At 36.7% G+C, this 18,219-nt stretch overlaps 2 protein-coding genes across 2 annotated transcripts; one reads left to right on the forward strand and one right to left on the reverse strand.

Moving 5' to 3' along the window:
- Positions 1–3,733: 3,733 nt before the first annotated feature.
- On the reverse strand, positions 3,734–6,458 carry LOC137726317 (large ribosomal subunit protein bL21m). Its single transcript, XM_068465228.2, has 5 exons — positions 5,813–6,458; positions 5,630–5,710; positions 4,732–4,833; positions 4,197–4,271; positions 3,734–4,115 (listed from the first exon to the last, which is right to left on the reverse strand). The coding sequence occupies exons 1-5, from the start codon at positions 6,263–6,265 to the stop codon at positions 3,987–3,989; spliced, it is 840 nt and encodes a 279-aa protein (XP_068321329.1). The 5' UTR covers positions 6,266–6,458; the 3' UTR covers positions 3,734–3,986.
- Positions 6,459–8,253: 1,795 nt separating this feature from the next.
- LOC137725299 (vesicle-fusing ATPase) lies at positions 8,254–15,420 on the forward strand. Its single transcript, XM_088693749.1, has 21 exons — positions 8,254–8,619; positions 8,848–8,943; positions 9,042–9,123; positions 9,234–9,284; positions 9,760–9,933; positions 10,383–10,537; positions 10,627–10,735; positions 11,581–11,680; positions 11,762–11,817; positions 11,988–12,053; positions 12,178–12,260; positions 12,346–12,479; positions 12,778–12,988; positions 13,242–13,373; positions 13,460–13,520; positions 13,601–13,660; positions 13,880–13,938; positions 14,054–14,141; positions 14,308–14,430; positions 14,731–14,796; positions 14,890–15,420. The coding sequence occupies exons 1-21, from the start codon at positions 8,432–8,434 to the stop codon at positions 15,031–15,033; spliced, it is 2,238 nt and encodes a 745-aa protein (XP_088549875.1). The 5' UTR covers positions 8,254–8,431; the 3' UTR covers positions 15,034–15,420.
- The last annotated feature ends 2,799 nt before the right edge of the window (positions 15,421–18,219 follow it).

An 18,219-nucleotide genomic window follows, 5' to 3' on the forward strand; every position in this document is an offset into this window, starting at 1 on the left:
ATGGGGGACTATAAATACAAGAAATCATGCAACAGAAAAGGACCTTGAACTCAGCATACAATTGCCCTGCGCAAAACCTCTCAATCACCTTGAGATTTTTCCTTTTCTTTTTCCTGCCGACACACCTTCAGTTTGGATAAACAGCACTGTGGAAGCAACCGGCGAGCACCTTCAGTTTGGATAAACAGCACTGCTGCCGCAGGATCAGCCGACCAAGAAGCATCTTCAGTTTGGATAAACAGCACTGCGTCGAGGCCGACCGATTATCTATCCAAGTCTCGGTCGAGGAAGGTTTTCGAACCTTTGTTGGCAGAGGTCACCTTACTAAGCTTTCTCGGCATAGTTAGGTGTTACGAATTACATTGCTCGGCGTACTGGTTGCCGAGTGGTTTTATGATTGGATACTCACAGGTGAGTTTCAGGGTTCGGCATTCCGACGGCCGAACTACGTTTACCATCAAGACATATATCACGTTCGAGTACCTGTGCCCATACACCTTGGTCTCGATTCGACGTGCTTATACTCTCACGAATATAATCACAGTGACCGAATCGGGCTCCGACGATTATTGAACTCCGCAGAATTGGCAGCCTTGTCTTCAGGCTGTAGAACTCAGAGACCGAGAGCGTTCCTTCCTCGGTCGCAATCGCAAGATACAGAAGTCAACGACGCGCTCCAAGCGATATCAACAAATTGTACTCCTCGGCCGAGCTCGGCCGACGAGTTGGCACGCCCCGCATTCAACCGAAGGACGTAGTTAGCTTACTAGTTGCTCGGCCTGCGCGCCACGTAGGTTTTGTAATTATTAGGGTCAACAATATCACAAGTTCAAATCTCATAAAAAGAGGACAAATCATGGGTTACGGTATCGTAAACTACGACAAATCATGAGCTCAAATCTCATAAATGATAACAGAAGTTCAAATCACATAAAAAGAAGACTAATCATGAGTTGCAGTATTATAAATACGATCAATTATGAGTTCAAATCTCATAAATGATGACATATTTCAAGTTCAAATCTCATACAAAGTGAACAAATCATGAATTACAACATCATAAACTACAACAAACTATATGTTTAAATCTCAAAGACGAGGATAACGAGTTCAAATCCCATAAACAAAGAAGAAAAGAGAGAACCAAATTCATACAAAATAAAAAGCATTATGCTGGTGGGGAGTGACGTAACTGGCATGCACAGGAATGCTTTCTTGAAACTATAGGAATCGTGGGACCTTCGACAAATAAGTGGGGGGATATACACAAAAGAAAAAAAGCCATATGGCATGGTGGCCGAAAGTGATAAGTCTCATCTTAGCCAGGGTTTGGGTCAACGAAACAGATCTGCACGTATGATATGCTGCAGTTTGCTTAGTCCATTCACACATCATTTGCGTAACGAAAAAAAATTGGAGTCTCGACCATTCTCTCTCTCTCTCTCTCTCTCTCTCTCTCTCTCTCTCTCTCTCTCTCTCTCTCTCCGTATTATATAAGCATATGTAAAACGAATCTAAAGACAATCCTTCCTCTTCCGACGTTGGTTTAGTTGCATTGGTTAGAGCATTGGTTAGAATGGATACGGTCGTTTTGTACATTTGAGTTCAAGTTCCTTTTCCGCAATTAATGGCATATTCAGAAATTGTGTTAAAAAAAAAAATCAATCTTAAGTGATAATAAAATCATAATAAATAGAGCTTATATATAAAAATTACTTAAGAAATGATCATGAGCGTCAACTTATTTAGCATAAAAAATATTTTGAGTTTCTAACCTCTATATCATTATGATTTGATTAATTACATTATAGCAAATGACGCTTTATGGCAAAAAACGATCATATCTGTGCACCTTGGTGTATGATCTAGGGAGCAATTGTTATTTTGTGGTGCGAAATTGGCGGTGTGTGGTTCATCGCCTTTGGGTTTCGAGCTTCTGAGGCTGGCCATCCCTCACATAGGCTTCTAAGGTTTTCTCTGCTAGTCACTTTTGGGTCTCGGTTGGTTGGGCCACTTAAGAGGATATTTATATGAGTAAACTGCCAATTTGCCCCATGAACTATCACCCAACTTTTGATTTCCCCTCTGAACTTTTTAATTGGAAAATTAAGGACTTAAACTAATTTTTTTTGGCCGATTTCCCCCCTACCATTAGTTTTCATAGATTTCATCCAAATTAACATTAACTCTTATCATATGCAAACTCTCCGTTGTGGACAAAAGCGTCACTTCACTAGACTTTCAGTTACAAAAGCTATAGAATCACACATATTTACATAGGTTTATATTTTAGAAATCTAAGGTTTTCAATCATTTTAAAGAATGAAGCGACCAAACTACCTACACATGTTGTGCACATGCTTCCATTTAACAGAAATTTGGATGGAATGAATGAAAAGTTAACAGCAGGGAGCAAATCGGCCAAAAAAATTAGTTTAAGTCCTTAATTTTCCAATTAAAAAGTTCAGGGGTGAAATCGAAAGTTGGGTGATAGTTGAGGAGGCAAATGGGTAGTTTACTCTATTTATATTTGTGTTGAAACCCCTTATGCATTTATGTTTCACTGTTTTTGTACTCGTTACAGAAAGAAATCATTCCTCATGTTTTGTTGCATTAGCAACATTCTTTTGTATGCTAATCCTTTTTAGGGCCCGTTGTAAGTTGTTTATGTTTGTTTGGACTTTGTTTAATGAATTACTCTACCTTTGACCCCAAGAAAAATGCACCTTGGTGCAAATTGGATATAAATATTAAGACATGAAATTAAATATCTTTTATTTGATTAAGAGGCAAAAAATGAAAATATGAAATTAAGTGTTGAACACTAACTGTGAGCAAATTACTTTTGTGAGGATCAACTTTAAACATAAAAGCCAAGCCACATCAATATAGCACATATAAATACAACATTTCCGTCACTTAGTACTACAATTTAATGGTATTCCTTACAACCACAATATTGCTCGCCTATTACGAAGCTTAACCCACTCTCCCACTCTCTTAGTTAGATAATATTTTTTTGTTAAAAAAAAATTACATCATTTCAAAACTGTAAGAAGGTTCATATGACCCTCCTGGGCAGTGTGCAATTTACATTAATTTAAACCAGAAACCAAAAGACAATGATTTCCTAATTTGGTTGCCATTGGTTTAACCTTAACATAGTAATGTACAACAATTAGACTGGAGTATTGCCTTATAAGGTCGAAACAAAAGAGATCGACAAAGTTCGAGTTGACGTAACATAAAACCTATTGGTCCAAAAAAGTCCGAAAGTGCCCGTATGGGTCAGAAATTAATGGTCTAAGTTAGTTATAGCTCAGAGAAATTTTTTTGATGTTGGTGGATGTACCATTCCAAATTAGAAACCACTATCAAGGTTCTGCAAGTTGACCAAAAACAAATCACACAAAAACTAAAAAGTGACAACAAAAAGGTTTTAGGTTTACTAGTTACCCACCAAACGTTAATTTAGGGAATTTGGGGCCGCACATATTATTCATTCAACTGAAAAGAAGGATACAACTTGAACTTAATTTCGACCAATGGAACTTCCAACTTCGATTCAATCAGAGTTTCGACCAACATGCATTCATGACACGATAAGAAAACAGAGACATGCCGTACAAGGAATTGTGAAAGAAACACACTCATGGCTCATGCACGAGTTGCATCATCGTTCACGTCACGAGTCAAGACCGAGCACAAACAAAAGATTACTAAAGATCAAGAGGAGCAAAACTGATTCAATCAGCTAGGGGGATTTCATAATTTGCACTTCTAAATACAGAAGATAAAATTGGCAAAAATTTGGGACACAAATCCTACAACAACCACCCCCGTTTAAATTCTAAATTTTCTATTTCGAATGACAGCCAAAAATGTGTGTGGAGCAACGTAGGAATCTGATTATGCTCACCATAAAAGCACAACATTATGAGCAGAGTGCCATTATTGCTAATGTTCAGCCATAGTGAACGTCTATCCTAAGCAGCAACTGCAACCTTTTCCGTTTTCTTACCGGGTGCCTTTGGAGCCTTTGGAGGCTTTTCAGTGACTACAGGCTCTGGTTTCTCAATTCCTTGAACATCAACTATCCTCAACTTAGTCAATTCCTGAAAGAAACATAAAATAAATGATAATCAATGTACTAAGAAAAGAAGTTGTGACTGCTTGGACAAGGTTCCCGAACATACCTGGCGATGTCCTTTGGTTCGACGGTAATTCTTCCTCCTCTTTTTCTTAAAAATAATTACCTTTGCATCTAACGCCTGAGATGAAAAAAGGAAAAGGAACAATACAAATATAAATTCCAAAGGTGAAGAGAACCAATGTATATGTATTCTGATGGTTACAAATTTGTATTCTAGTGCCAGTGAAATTCTTAGCCTGTTATTTTCAGCTATTAAGAATTTGATGGCATTAACAATATGCGATACAATGGCGCATACCACTTCATACATTTGATGAAGCTAATCTTTTTCTTCTTGCCTGTGACAAGTTTGTGCAGCAGAATTTCCGAAAAGACTCTCGGAGATTAAGCTACAGTTTTTTCTTTAAAAAAATATTAATTAGGTTCATAGTTTTTTTCCCTGAGCCTTATGAGGAAAAAAGAAACTACAGTACTGTGACTGGTTGGATTTTGAAGCATACATATATTCATTTTTCTTCTTGCCTGTGACACTCACACACACAGCGGTAAGAAAAGAGAAACAATGCTGTCACACTTACGTGCTCCTCAACAACCGCATGAACTGCTGCATCTGGTAATATGGGCCTACCAATTATTGTCTGACTACTTGAGCCCAGCATGAGAACCTTGTTCAATACTAACTGCAATAAACAAGCAAGCAAAACATCAGACAATAGAGTTCATTTATGAAAATTATAAACGTCATCTACCAAAAAATTATGAAATAATACAATTATTTGATCTTAAACAAGGATACAATAATTTTATGTACTTAGCTAAATTCTAATAGAGATTAAGAGAGTTATTACAAAACAACACAGAAAGGATAGGATCAATAGATAACAGGAAAACCGAATGTAAGCTCGCAAGTCCGGCTTGCCCTCTTGAGGGCTCGGATACAAAACGAACACCAATGGCAAAGAAATAGCATCCAAAATTATGGTACTTCGAACTTAGGTGGCCCTCAATGCTGGTCACAAAACCATCTTCCTAGTCTAAATATTTACCAAAACCAGTGCAACTCTTAAGATCTCACGAAAGTATTCATTTCCACTTGCAAGCCCATTAACATACCATCTCAATTGATATGACACAGAACTACTTTTCTACAAAAGTTACCGTACCCCAGCATAGGACGTTGCTTCCAAATTCCAATTAAGAGCTTATTTTAAGCCCACCAAAGAGTCATAATCTTGGAAAACACAAATTCAATTGATCAAATAGTAGCGAACGCAGAATGGATGCCAAACATTAACATACCACCAGTGAACTGAACAGCTAAAGACTTCAAATTTCAATTTCAGCGACTATGAGTACTGACATTATTCCTGTGGGTAAATGCAGTACAAGTTTGCAACATAAAGTTAACGCATACATAACAACCGACGATATCCTAACACCGGAATACGCAACACGCAACAATTAATCTGTACCGACCTTATCATTCACTTCGCAGAATTTCAACTTTTCTGTGAAAATGCAGTCCCCGTTGCTAACCTTGAACTGATGTGAACCAACCTACAACAACACCACCACAAAATCACATTCATCAAAACCAATCCTACCAATACAACAGTCTCATTCGACGCCCAAAGATAATAATCCACTCTACAGACGGACCTGAACCACCGCGAAAACCGGCTCATATGGCTTGAAAACCCGATCAGACCTCTGAAGCGGCCCAATCACTTGGTACCCAATGCCGGCGGCCTCCGCCTCTTTCTCCTCTGGAGTATACTCTCTTTTCGAACCGCTGCATCGGTAAGCACTCTCGTCCTCACTGTCCCCAACTTCTTCATCGTCGTCATCGTCATCGTCGTCGTCGTCGTCTTCCTCCTCTTCACTGTGCTCATTGTCTTCATTTACGTCGCCGATTCGCGGTTTCGACGAGAAATGGCGGGTAAGTGAGCGAGTGGGATCGGGGCTGGAGGAAATGAGGGAGAAATTGGAGGTGAGGGTTTTGAGGGGTTGGTAGACGGGGAGGGGAGGTGGGAGGGAGTGGAATGAAGGGCTTTTGGAGAAGAGGGCGGAGGCGTGGCGGGTCAGAGCTTGGAGGCGCCGTCGGGTCGCCATGAGCGTCGATATGGCTCTTTGGGGCTAGGGTTTTAGCTTTCTCGAGTTTGGGGTTTTGAGGTGGCCGATATTTCGGTTGGTCATGATTTGGGGGGCTTTCTTTGGGTTTTTTTTTTGCTAAATTGCTCTTTTTTCAGTTTTCAGATTTTGATTTTGATTTTTTATATTTTATAAAACTGAAAATTGAAATCTCGTTGAAGGAGAGCTTTGTTTGAGTTTTTGCTAAAACTACTTTCAGAAAGAAAACTCAAAACTCAAGAACAAATTTCGAAAATTGGAAATAAACTCAATAAATATTTTTCAGTTTTAATATATATATTTTTTAAACTGAAACTGAAAGTAGTTATCAAATGGGTTGTTTGATAACCATTTCATTTTCACTTTTTAGTTTTCACTTTTTCGAAAACTAAAAACTAAAAATTTGTTTGATAACTACTTTTAGTTTTTAGTTTTATAAAAAAAATGAAAAATGAAAATGAAAAAGTAAAAACTCAAGGACAAATTTTGAAAACTCAAAATTAATTTTTAGTTTAAAAAAAAAAACTAAAATAGTTATCAAGTAAGATTTTAGTTTTTGGATTTCAAAAAAATAAAAAATAAAAAATTGAAAACTAAAAATAAAATAATTATCAAACGATTTTTAATGTTTCAGTTTTTAAACAAGGGAAAAGTAAAAGTAAAAATAAAATGATTATCAAACTGCTCATAAGTGTTTTTAAGAGCTAAAAGTACTTATAAATTTTGTCAAAGTGTTTATAACCATTCTAAAGACAATTTCGAACTGATTTGAAGTTTAAGCAAAAAGTTTTGATCTTTTCTCATCATTGTGTCTGATTTTCTTTTTAAGTTTTGAAATTTTTTATATAAGCTATCTTAGCAAAAAAGACATGAAAATCAAATCTCACAGTCAAGGACAAAGAATTATCTTAGGGTTCTAAAAGTAGAAATTTGGGGCTTAATGAATTCATCTTCACTTGTAAATTCGGCTCGTATAAACGATGAAGACATATTATATTTGTGTTAAATTTAATATTTTATTAATAACTTATTGTGTGACGTGACTTAATTATGCACGATTCATATTCATTGTTATTATCTTAAATTTAAAACTTCTCACTGTAAATGTTCATTTACCACAATGGTGAAAAAGAGTTTGAGCTATTGCATGATGGCGTGGGTTCGAACACCAGGCTTATTAAGAGCAGTTCCAGCGTGGTGGAGGCCCCTTAGGGCTATCCACCCAGTGAACAGTAATCACCCTTAATGAACAGTAATCACTTTTTGCATATTTTTTTTATAAAATAATACCAAGATAATTAAAAAAAGACGAAGCAAAGAGTAGCATCTGACTCTCTCTCTCTCTGTTGAAATGAAGACCACCAACACCGCCACCACAAACACAAATCTTATCCTCCTCCACCCCTAAGCAATCCACAAACCCACCACAAACGGCGGAAGCCACCGCCTCTGGCTCCTCTTCTTCTTCACCTTCTTCATCCTCGCATTCACCTTCACTCTTATCACCACCACCATCCCCCAAACCCTCCCCACCTTCTCCCTCACCCCCACCTCCGCACTCCCCTCTCGCCAGTCGTCCTGGACACACTTCTTCACTACGCCATTTCATCATCAAACACCTCATCAGCACCCCACATGTCCCCGCTGAAACTCACCTCCATATCCTCTGCCCTCACCCGCGCCTGCACACCCACCTGCAATTTCCTCGTTTTCGGCCGCACCCACGAGTGCCGGCTGGTTTAGAACTTGACAGAAACAAAATTAAAAAAGGCGTCTAAAGTCTGCTGACGTCAGAATCACCTCAAGTGCTTGGGCTAGCACGAATCCACGGACCTGCTCGGGCTCCCTTGCCAGCCAACGCTAGACTTCCTCCCTTGGGCAATCAAGCCCTATGCTGAGGCCTGTCCATCGAGCAAAAGCTCCGCTGGAGCTGCTCTAAAGGGACCGACATTATGCGATCAAATCCAGCTGTTCGTTTTGGGCTTTTATTTGGGCCTCTAGAAACACAAAAATCCAAAAATTTCAAAGTTCATCGTCTCTTTCCGATCAAGGCAGAAAAATTAGACAAAAACTTCATCATCTCCATTTCTTACAACCAAAGGAACCAGAAATCCTCCACCCAGAACTCTTTCCGTCTCCGATCAAAAAATGGCTGGCCGGTTCGGCTTATCCTCCTCTTCGCCAGCGGTGATGATGACCGTCACCAACACCCCGGCCCCAGATCTCGCTTTAACCAATCTCGCCTACTGCTCCCCCACCGATCTCCAGAACTTCGCCATCCCCGGCACCAAGCTCAATCTCGCTTCCGTCGGCGACTCATTCGTCCTCACCGTTTCATATCCCTTTGATCTTCACGATTTCTGATTATTTTTATAATTTTTGTACAATTTTTCCCTGCAATCTGTCATTATTCGATCACGCCGTTTCTGCTCCATTTTTTTTATGATTTGATTATAATTAATTGTGAAATTGCTATGATTTAGTTGGAATTTTTGAAAATTCAATTGCTTGGAGTTGGTGTGGATTTTATGTTGTGTTTTTTGGTGGCCTTAATTGAAAGAAACTGGTCATCCAAGCATACAGAGCGGCCACATTGCGCTGAACGCAATCCAACGGCGACATGCTAGGGTTTCTAGTGGCGATTCTATCTCTGTGAGCAGGTTAGTCAGGCACTCAATCAATCAAAGGATCACTGGCTCGGAGCTGAGGTTTTGGTCAATTTTGGTTTCTAATTGTGTTTTTGAAATCCCTAATTTAGATTTGTTCCACCGGAGGATTTCAATCTGGCCCTGCTTACGCTGGATTTGGAGTTTGTGAAGAAAGGCACTAAGAGTGAACAGGTATTTGCATATCGATTTCAAGTTTTACATTATTGTTTTCAGTTTTCTGTATGAATGCAAATGCCATTTTAAGCATTGGGGATTTGAAGGGCTTCCGGATTGTTTTGTAGGTTGACGCTGTTGCCCTGTCAAAGCAGCTTAAGAAAAGGTTTATCAACCAGGTAACTTTTGCTTCTACACTTGTTTTTCATGTTTGTTTATATCGTCTGGTTTTTGTTGAGGAATATATGCATATGTTTATTTGTGCACCAGACAAGCAAATAATGATACAAATTTTGTTCTAATTTCGAACATGATCCTTTCTGAGGCAAGTTACCAAATTGAACATGTGTATTACTAAATGAAGATTTCTTATCGATCCAATGCATGTGTGAATTTTGCCATTAAATTAAGGAAGGAATAAAAGCAACTCATGCTAAATTATTTTGGTTAGAACTTAGAACGTAGTGGTCAAGTACTGATTCAGTTATAATAGATTCTAACTTCAGCCATATTTGCTTGAAAAAAATCAGCCATGTTCTTATTTCCTGATTTGTTTGATGGATCTTTCTCTCTCATTTAGTTTTCCCCCCTTTCCCATCAGTATATATTACTGCAGGTCATGAATTTTGAAACATTGTGCCTTACTATGCGCAGGTCATGACGGCTGGACAAAGAGTATCATTTGAGTTTCAGGGGATCAACTACATTTTTACTGTCAATCAAGCTGCAGTAGAGGGACAAGAAAAGTCTAATAATGGTATTGAAAGAGGGATGATTGTGAATGATACATATTTCATCTTTGAAACATCAAATGCAAGTGGAATAAAGGTGAGATTTTGATATTTATCTTTACTTATTAATATAAATTGTCAAATTATGTCAGACCCAGTAGTTTTAACTGGTGGAAAGGACTGTATGACATATTTTAGCATCATTGTCTTGGCAGGCTACATAGATTCTTATTCTGTGTTCAGAAAACGCAACTTCATGTAGTTGCTAATAGTTATCATTATAGGTTTTTCATGACCCTGTGTTTACAATAAGAAAACACAAAATCCTATATTAAATTGGTTGAACTCACTTCATACTTGGCCGTGAAGGTCTTGCAATGACAAATCAGCTTTGCACTTGCACCTTTGATCACTTATTTAGCTGCATGTTTTATGCAAATCAGAGTCGTGATATGATGGCCATTTACAGGAAAACATTTTCATTATCATTTAGAATACAATATCAAATAATGTATTGAAATTTGATATCTAAATTGTATTCTCCAGATCGTAAATCAGCGTGAAGCTGCAAGTAGCAACATTTTCAGGCACAAGGAGTTTAATCTTCAAACGCTTGGAATTGGTGGCTTAGGTGCTGAGTTTGCAGATATATTTCGAAGAGCTTTTGCATCCCGTGTATTCCCTCCTCATGTGACAAATAAGTAAGATAACTGATTCTTCAAGCTGCACTGATATCTTGTTGGTATATCTTTATACCATTCTCCTTATTGGAAAGATTTTGATGTCCCAGATTAGGGATCAAGCATGTAAAGGGTATGCTGCTTTATGGGCCACCTGGTACTGGAAAAACTCTCATGGCTCGTCAAATTGGAAAGATGTTGAACGGGAAAGAACCAAAGGTTTGGAGTTTGATCCACCTTTTTTTATAAATAATCAAATTTCTGAGTTGTCGATTCTCTTAACACTGTTTGGATGAGAGAAAAAACTTGGAATTCGAACAAAAGTCAGAATTTAGAAATTGACGTGCACCAATTCCCTTGTTTGGATTCATAAACATAGAAATTTAGAATTTTTGTGTGAAAATAAAAAACTTGGAATTTGGGGCTCCTAAGTTTAAATTCCGTGTAAATAGTTGGCACCCATTCTTCTTTTAGGTAGCCAACAATATTAAAAAATTCTAGGAAATAAAATTCTGTCATTCAATTTCCGTCAACCACCACCATTCATTCTTCTTTTAGGTAGCCAACAAAATTTACAAATTCTAGAAAATAAAATTCCATCATTTTAATTTCCGTCAATTTGGAATTCCTTAGTAATCTTCAATTTCCTCATCCAAACGCACTGTTAGGACTAAGAATTTGTTCTTTTCATTGGTCTGGAAGTTAAAAATTTATGAATGTTTGAATGTTTTCTAAGTTTCAGCTGTAATTTCAAATAATACTTACCAATTGATGACACATGAAACTGAGATGAAATTAAAAACTAAGTACTCATTGTCACAATCTTGTATTCTCATTTTTCATAACAGGCATATGTAATGAATCGATTAAGTTCTGCCAGTTGTAAACAGTGAACCATGCCGAATCATGTTTTAACACATTATTTTGATGCTAGTACATTATTTAAAGGTTCCAAAGCTATTTGAGCATGTCTGAATGATTTTGGATATGCAACTTTTCCTTGTATAGGTTCGTTATTAAGATGCTTTGGTGATTGATGAGATTTTTATTTTTGTGTTCCGCAGATTGTTAATGGCCCTGAAGTTTTGAGCAAGTTCGTTGGTGAAACTGAGAAGAATGTTAGGGATCTATTTGCCGATGCTGAGAATGATCAAAGGGCTCGCGGTAAGGGAAAATATATATGTCAAGTGCACTTAGGTTGGTTTTTCAATAATTTCTAATGTCATTATGTCCTTAATTCCCCAGGAGACCAGAGTGACTTGCATGTGATAATCTTTGATGAAATTGATGCTATTTGTAAGGTATAAAGATTTCTTACCCTATGCTATTTACTAAGATTCCTTATTCACCTACATTGTAAAACCTCCAAACCCTTTGTTTTCACAGTTGCATAGCTTGAATTGGATCAAAACGTTTCTTACTCTATGCTATTTAGTATTTACTATAACACATGCTTTATTTTGCAATACAGTCAAGAGGATCAACTAGAGATGGTACTGGGGTTCATGACAGTATTGTGAACCAGTTACTCACGAAGGTTGGTGAAATTTACAGTTGTGCTTTTTAAGTCTTGCAAAAACTTACAAACTTTTCTAGGCCAGTATATCTTCTTTGTGCTCCTAAGCAATCTCATCAATCTGTCTGTGAAACTTCTTTTTCAGATTGATGGTGTGGAGTCTCTCAATAATGTTTTGCTTATTGGGATGACAAACAGAAAGGATTTGCTTGATGAAGCGCTTTTGAGGTGCTCTCTCTCACTCTCTCCAAACTCATTACACAACATGTTTATTCAGTAAACATCTAATTTTTTGTCTTTTTCTTGTTTGTAGGCCAGGACGTCTGGAAGTTCAAATTGAGATAAGCCTTCCTGATGAAAATGGTCGTCTACAGATTCTTGAAATTCATACAAACAAGATGAAGGAGAGCTCTTTTCTTGCTCCGGATGTGAACCTCCAAGAGCTTGGTATGTGCATAAGTGACATGCTTGCCAAATCCTTATTAATTTGTTTCACCTTTTAATCAATTCCTCTTTTTCTCAAAAGTTGTAATTTTACATAATAAGACTTTTTTATGTGGGCGGAGGGGTATGATGTTTTTTCAAAATCAATGACCTTGGTCCTTGAGATTGGAATATTCTTTGATTGTTTAATGTTCCAAATTCTTAATGCATGAAACTTTAAGGATCCTGACAATAATTTGAACCTTTCCTGTGTATCCATGAAGGAGATAGAAGGCTTTGCTTATATCTTTCATGTTTGCAGCGGCTCGAACGAAAAACTACAGTGGTGCAGAACTTGAAGGTGTTGTTAAAAGTGCAGTGTCATTTGCTCTGAATAGACAACTAAGTTTGGATGATCTTACCAAGCCAGTGGATGAAGAGAGTATTAAGGTTACTATGGATGATTTTCTACATGCACTCCAAGAAATTGTACCTGCATTTGGAGCCTCCACTGATGACCTTCAAAGATGCAGGTATGGCTTGAGATTGTACTTCAGAACTATTGAATAATAGTAAATAAATCTGACCCGCTATTTACCTAGTTTCATCATTTTGTTAAATTAGACCCATCTACGAAGAACTGGCCCTCGTAAAATACAGAAATCTTGATTCTGGTCCCTTTAAAATGACATCATGTTTTTTTGGTAGTTTGAAGCGAAATATGGAGCCTATTAAATGTTTTTATTTGTATTTCATTTCCTCATGGTTCTGTCACTTGATTTGTAGACTTAATGGAATGGTGGATTGTGGTGATCGTCATAAGCACATTTATCAAAGAGCTATATTATTAGTGGAGCAAGTCAAATTGAGCAAAGGAAGCCCACTTGTTACATGCCTTTTGGAAGGCCCTAGTGGCAGGTAAGCATAATTGTGTGCATTTTTATTCTATTTTCATTTGCTTTTTGTTTACTTTGAGCATTCTTAACTTTACCCATCTTGGACAGTGGTAAATCTGCACTAGCAGCTACCGTTGGCATCGACAGTGATTTTCCTTATGTCAAGATTGTAAGCTTCCATTCCAGTCTTTTAATAATATATCTGCTTTTTATTCCTGTTACAAATTTTACGAGTCTTTAATTGGATAGGTTTCGGCTGAGACAATGATTGGTCTTCATGAGAGCACCAAATGCGCACAAATTGTGAAGGTTTGTTTTGTCTTCTTGAACAATTTTAGTTTTAGAGATGTCACTTTCATGACTCAAATATTCAACTTTCCGACTAATGCAAAATATTCAGTATTCTTGGATGATCTGTTTGTTTACTTATTATCCTTGTGTGTGTAAGTATAGAAACGCATATGGATGAATGTAGCCTTATCGATATAGTTTTTGTTTTTGTTTTCATTTCTTTTATTTTCTGAATAGGTTTTTGAGGATGCATACAAATCACCGTTGAGCATCATTATCCTTGATGATATTGAAAGGTCATTACTGCTGCTCTAAGTTTAATTGACTTTTGTGACTCATCGTATCTTGTCTCCAAAAGCCTTTAGCAACCATTTATCTTGAATAAATTGTTATTTTTAATTTGCATTGCAGGTTACTGGAGTATGTTGCTATTGGTCCAAGGTTTTCCAATTTGATATCTCAAACACTGTTGGTCCTACTTAAGCGTCTCCCTCCAAAGGTTCGTCATTTACCCTCGACTTCATTGAATATCAATGATACCTATTAGGATATCTATTAGCCGAGTGATTATTTTTTGGAATGTGATTACTTTTTTCTTGCATCTCTGAAGATTTTGGAGTTTGGATGCCCATAATATTTGTTTTTAACATTTCTCTCCTCTTCAGGGGAAAAAACTTCTGGTGATTGGAACAACAAGTGAATTGGGCTTCTTAGATTCAATCGGTTTTTGTGATACCTTCTCTGTCACTTACAATGTTCCCACACTAAAGACGTTGGATGCAAAGAAGGTAATGAAAAATTTGCTTCCATTTTGGTTAATTTTTTGGCTTTACATCTTCAGCTGTTTTGCTTTTAACGTTGTTGGTGAGTGAATGTTCTCGCTTTCCAAATATGATTCAGTGAGCATGTTTTTATCAAAACAAGGCTTGTATCGCTTCGCTTCCAAGAAAAAGTGAAAGCAGTCTGCCATCGTGGCTGTATATTTCTTGGAATAAGAACTGCATGTTCGTGTTTTTATCTAACGTGATGTTATAGAAACTTTAGACTTTGTACGTAATACCCTAATTTCTTCCTTTTTCTCATCGTAGGTGCTATCACAATTGAATGTTTTTGCTGATGAAGACATCGATGCGGCAGCAGAGGCCCTGAATGATGTAAACTCCGCCCTCCTTAATTTTCTTCATCCCTTCGTTCTTTTTATATTTCTCTACTGTTAATATCTGACTTTCATCTATGTCTCTCTCTAGATGCCCATCAAGAAGCTCTACATGTTAATTGAGATGGCAGCTCAGGGCGACCAAGGAGGATCTGCCGAGGCAATCTACTCCGGAAAAGAGAAGATAAACATCACTCACTTTTACGATTGCCTTCAGGACATTGTTCGATATTAGTTTATATGGCATTGTTCTAGGATATGAAAACCACAGAATTCTTATCCTTCGATAGTTCGGTTAATTATTCACTCTTATGTTTTAGATACTCCTTCCCACTTTTCGTTTTTGCTTTTGTTTCGGGTTTTGTTGTTGAGGAAAGGAGAGATGTTTTTTTTCGCAGGCTAGTGCTTTCCCCTGTTGGGATTAATCCTTGGTTGTTTTGAGTTGTACCCTGGGTGTAGTATTGTATAGATTGAGGAGAACATGGAGGGATTTTACAGTCCCATGACTATTATTTCGGCAGACTTGATTTTTGTTATTCGTTCTATGAGGGGTAATACACTGCCATGTGTAAATTTATTGCATTATTGGATTGAGATGCCATGATGGGATTGGCGGTGGACCTGTTTCGTGTAAGTTACTCTCTTGTTCTAGTTCTACTGTTTCTTTTTTTTTTTTCAGGCTAAGATGCTGCCATCAGTGATGTGTATTGGTAAATGTCACTGCTATAAAATGGATGCCTCCCAAACTGATTAAACGATGGGAAAAAAGTCGTTAACTTTGCGCGACGAAGATTGGCGTCGTGCAAAGCTGTTTTGTGTGATGTAGGTGCACTTACGTCGCCCAATGTAGTGACAAAAGCGGTAAAGCATTCTTTGTTTGGCGCCAAAATCTTGTGCGACGCCTCCTATTTAGCGTTGTGCAAACATACTTTGCGCGACGAAATTTGCTCCGTTGCGCAAATATTTTTTTGTACTAGTGCATTCGTGTTTAGTTTTAGAAATAATTAGCATTCAACTTTCAAAAATGGTGTAGTACCGTTCAGTTTCAGAAATAATGCAATACCGTTCAGTTTCAGAAATAGTGTGTGTGTGTGTGTGTGACTGACGCATGGATCATTCACATCTGTTTTTTATTACCTCTTTTATTATTATTATATTAAACTTTTGTCATTTTTCATTAAAGTGTAGGTTTTTTCCATTAAAATTTAAGTCGTTTTCATTAAAAAAAGTTATAGGATGATTTTTTGTTAAAATAAACTTAGCCCAAACCTTTTTTATTAAAGTTTTCTAAAAAATTTGATCTTCCTAACATTTATTAAGTAGCGTTCCTAAATAATTATAACGCTATATTATGTTTTTGAAAAGTGAAAATACAAGTAGAATTTATCACTCATGCAATATCAAACACGTTTTCATTTTTTTCTTCTCAAAAATTGGTTTCGGATGACCTACCGGATGCCTTCTCATGTTAAACGTAAAATTTAATATTTTTCTCTTTTCATTTTACAAAAATGCTTTTGAAAAACATTGCCAGACATGTCATTGTTGGGTTGATGCCTCCCCTACATTTGACAATTGCTCTATAGCATTATTGTTTTCTCTAATAAGAAAAATCCATATTGGAGTTCACAGAATCATGCATGGCTTTGATTTTAATTTTAAATCTCGTGAAACATAATGCAATTTAACTCATGTGTCACGTTTTATGCTATCAACACGCAGGAACTATATGTAGAATTAAAATGAAAGATACGTAAAGAGTAAAGACACATACATGCTGTCCCCTCTCAAAAAAGACATGTAGTAATGGTACAAATTACTAGTTAATAGTGAAGGAAATCGAGGTTTGAACATAAAATCAATCAACAAAAGAGGAGTGGTCAAACTCCTAATATATAAATTTTTAAAGGATCTGGTTTCTCTCCTCTCCCATCCTTTTTCCTCCTTCTCCTTTTATTAGAACACTCAAGATTAAGCCGCATCATCATCTTGTTTTACCTTATTTGAAGAGAAAAGAAGAAGAGGCCACTGAGAGACGAGAGGGGGTAGGGAAGAGAAAAAGGGAGGGGAGAGAATTCAACTCTATTTTTATATAGTTTTTCTTTTGTTCTGATATGGGACGTTTTTACTTTCTTGTCCTCACAACTAAGACCATTTGTTCTATCACTCTATTAACGCGATCTTTATCATATCGATCCCATTTCAAAATGAAGATTGATCATTTAGCTAGCTCACAAAACTTAGTCATGGCTTGAAGCTTCCCTCGTTGAAAATATATACAGAAAACTTGTCGTGGACATATGTAGTGTAAGACAAGAGACAATGTTGCAGAGGCAGCTGAGCTGCAATGACGTAGCTAGAAATTATTTGGTGGATGGGCTAAGTTAAAATTATTATTACGAAATTAAATTTTTAATCCTATGTTACCTACGTAAAGTTATATAATAGTAAAAACTTGAATGTAGTAATTTGAAGCAAGAATTTTATGCTATGTTTTCTAGGTTTCTAGCCTTCAAAGCTTTCAAGCTAATAAATAAAGAACCATTTGTGGTATGGAAGTTTTAATTTAATACTATTAAATATAATATTGGTTGAAGTGATGAGTTTATTTAACAACTATTAGCTCTTATTATTCTTAAAAACAATCTTACTAATAAAAAAATTCATTTGTTAAGTGGAATAGGACAATTAAAAATCATAAACTAACCCAAAAATTAATATTTTTAAGCTTGAAGAACCAAAGTCTCCATATGCTATAGCCTAGAGGAGCCTTGGACTTGACTCCGCCCTTGCTGAGCTGAAGCAATGCAGTTGATCCATATGCGTAGCTTTGCGTTTTGCACGTGTTACTTCTGCATAGGTTAAGACTGGTACAACACGTAATGGAAAAGCATTCACGGGTACGTATGCATGCATGACAACATAGCATACGACCTTGTTGAATTGGTTCTTTAGTTCACGTGCATGTCGGGACCATCCTTTAACTCGACCTCAAGAAAAATCTACAGAACCATATCCTACCGCGGAAACTTGACAATGTAAATTAGTAATTACCAAATGAATGATTTTATTATTAGTACAAGAAGATGTAAACACACACATCTTTTAGTTTCTCAGACACTTTTTTGTCTGTTTCATTTAATTGTAATAAGTCGATGGACAAAAATACATAAGAATAAGTAAGAAGTTAGAAAAAGTATGAAAATCATTTTTCTTAATAAAACTATATTTTAAATAATAACGTTTTATCACAATGATAATAAATAATCATAGTAATGCATCATGTTGTGGGTTGGATCCTCACCTATTATGTTAGTATGTGGTAAGATGCTACGGTTGCAGACGAAAAATGTGTAAAATAGTAGTATAAACCACTGACTGTCTTTTGGTCAAAGAGAAACAATTAATATGTTTGGTGCTT

Source organism: Pyrus communis, chromosome 5, assembly GCF_041283825.1.
Source record: "Pyrus communis isolate YQ-2024b chromosome 5, ASM4128382v1, whole genome shotgun sequence".
In the NCBI taxonomy this organism is placed as follows: Eukaryota; Viridiplantae; Streptophyta; class Magnoliopsida; order Rosales; family Rosaceae; genus Pyrus; species Pyrus communis.

Excerpts from the sequence above, each read along its gene's own strand:
- LOC137726317 (XM_068465228.2), bottom strand. The coding sequence starts at position 6,265 with ATGGCGACCCGACGGCGCCTCCAAGCTCTGACCCGCCACGCCTCCGCC. Across the intron at positions 5,711-5,812 it reads CGGTTTTCGCGGTGGTTCAG|GTTGGTTCACATCAGTTCAA; the intron begins GTCCGTCTGTAG and ends GTGTTGTTGTAG. Across the intron at positions 4,834-5,629 it reads TCTGCGAAGTGAATGATAAG|TTAGTATTGAACAAGGTTCT; the intron begins GTCGGTACAGAT and ends TGTTTATTGCAG.
- LOC137725299 (XM_088693749.1), top strand. The coding sequence starts at position 8,432 with ATGGCTGGCCGGTTCGGCTTATCCTCCTCTTCGCCAGCGGTGATGATG. Across the intron at positions 12,261-12,345 it reads CTTGATGAAGCGCTTTTGAG|GCCAGGACGTCTGGAAGTTC; the intron begins GTGCTCTCTCTC and ends TCTTGTTTGTAG. Across the intron at positions 13,939-14,053 it reads ATCCTTGATGATATTGAAAG|GTTACTGGAGTATGTTGCTA; the intron begins GTCATTACTGCT and ends TTTGCATTGCAG.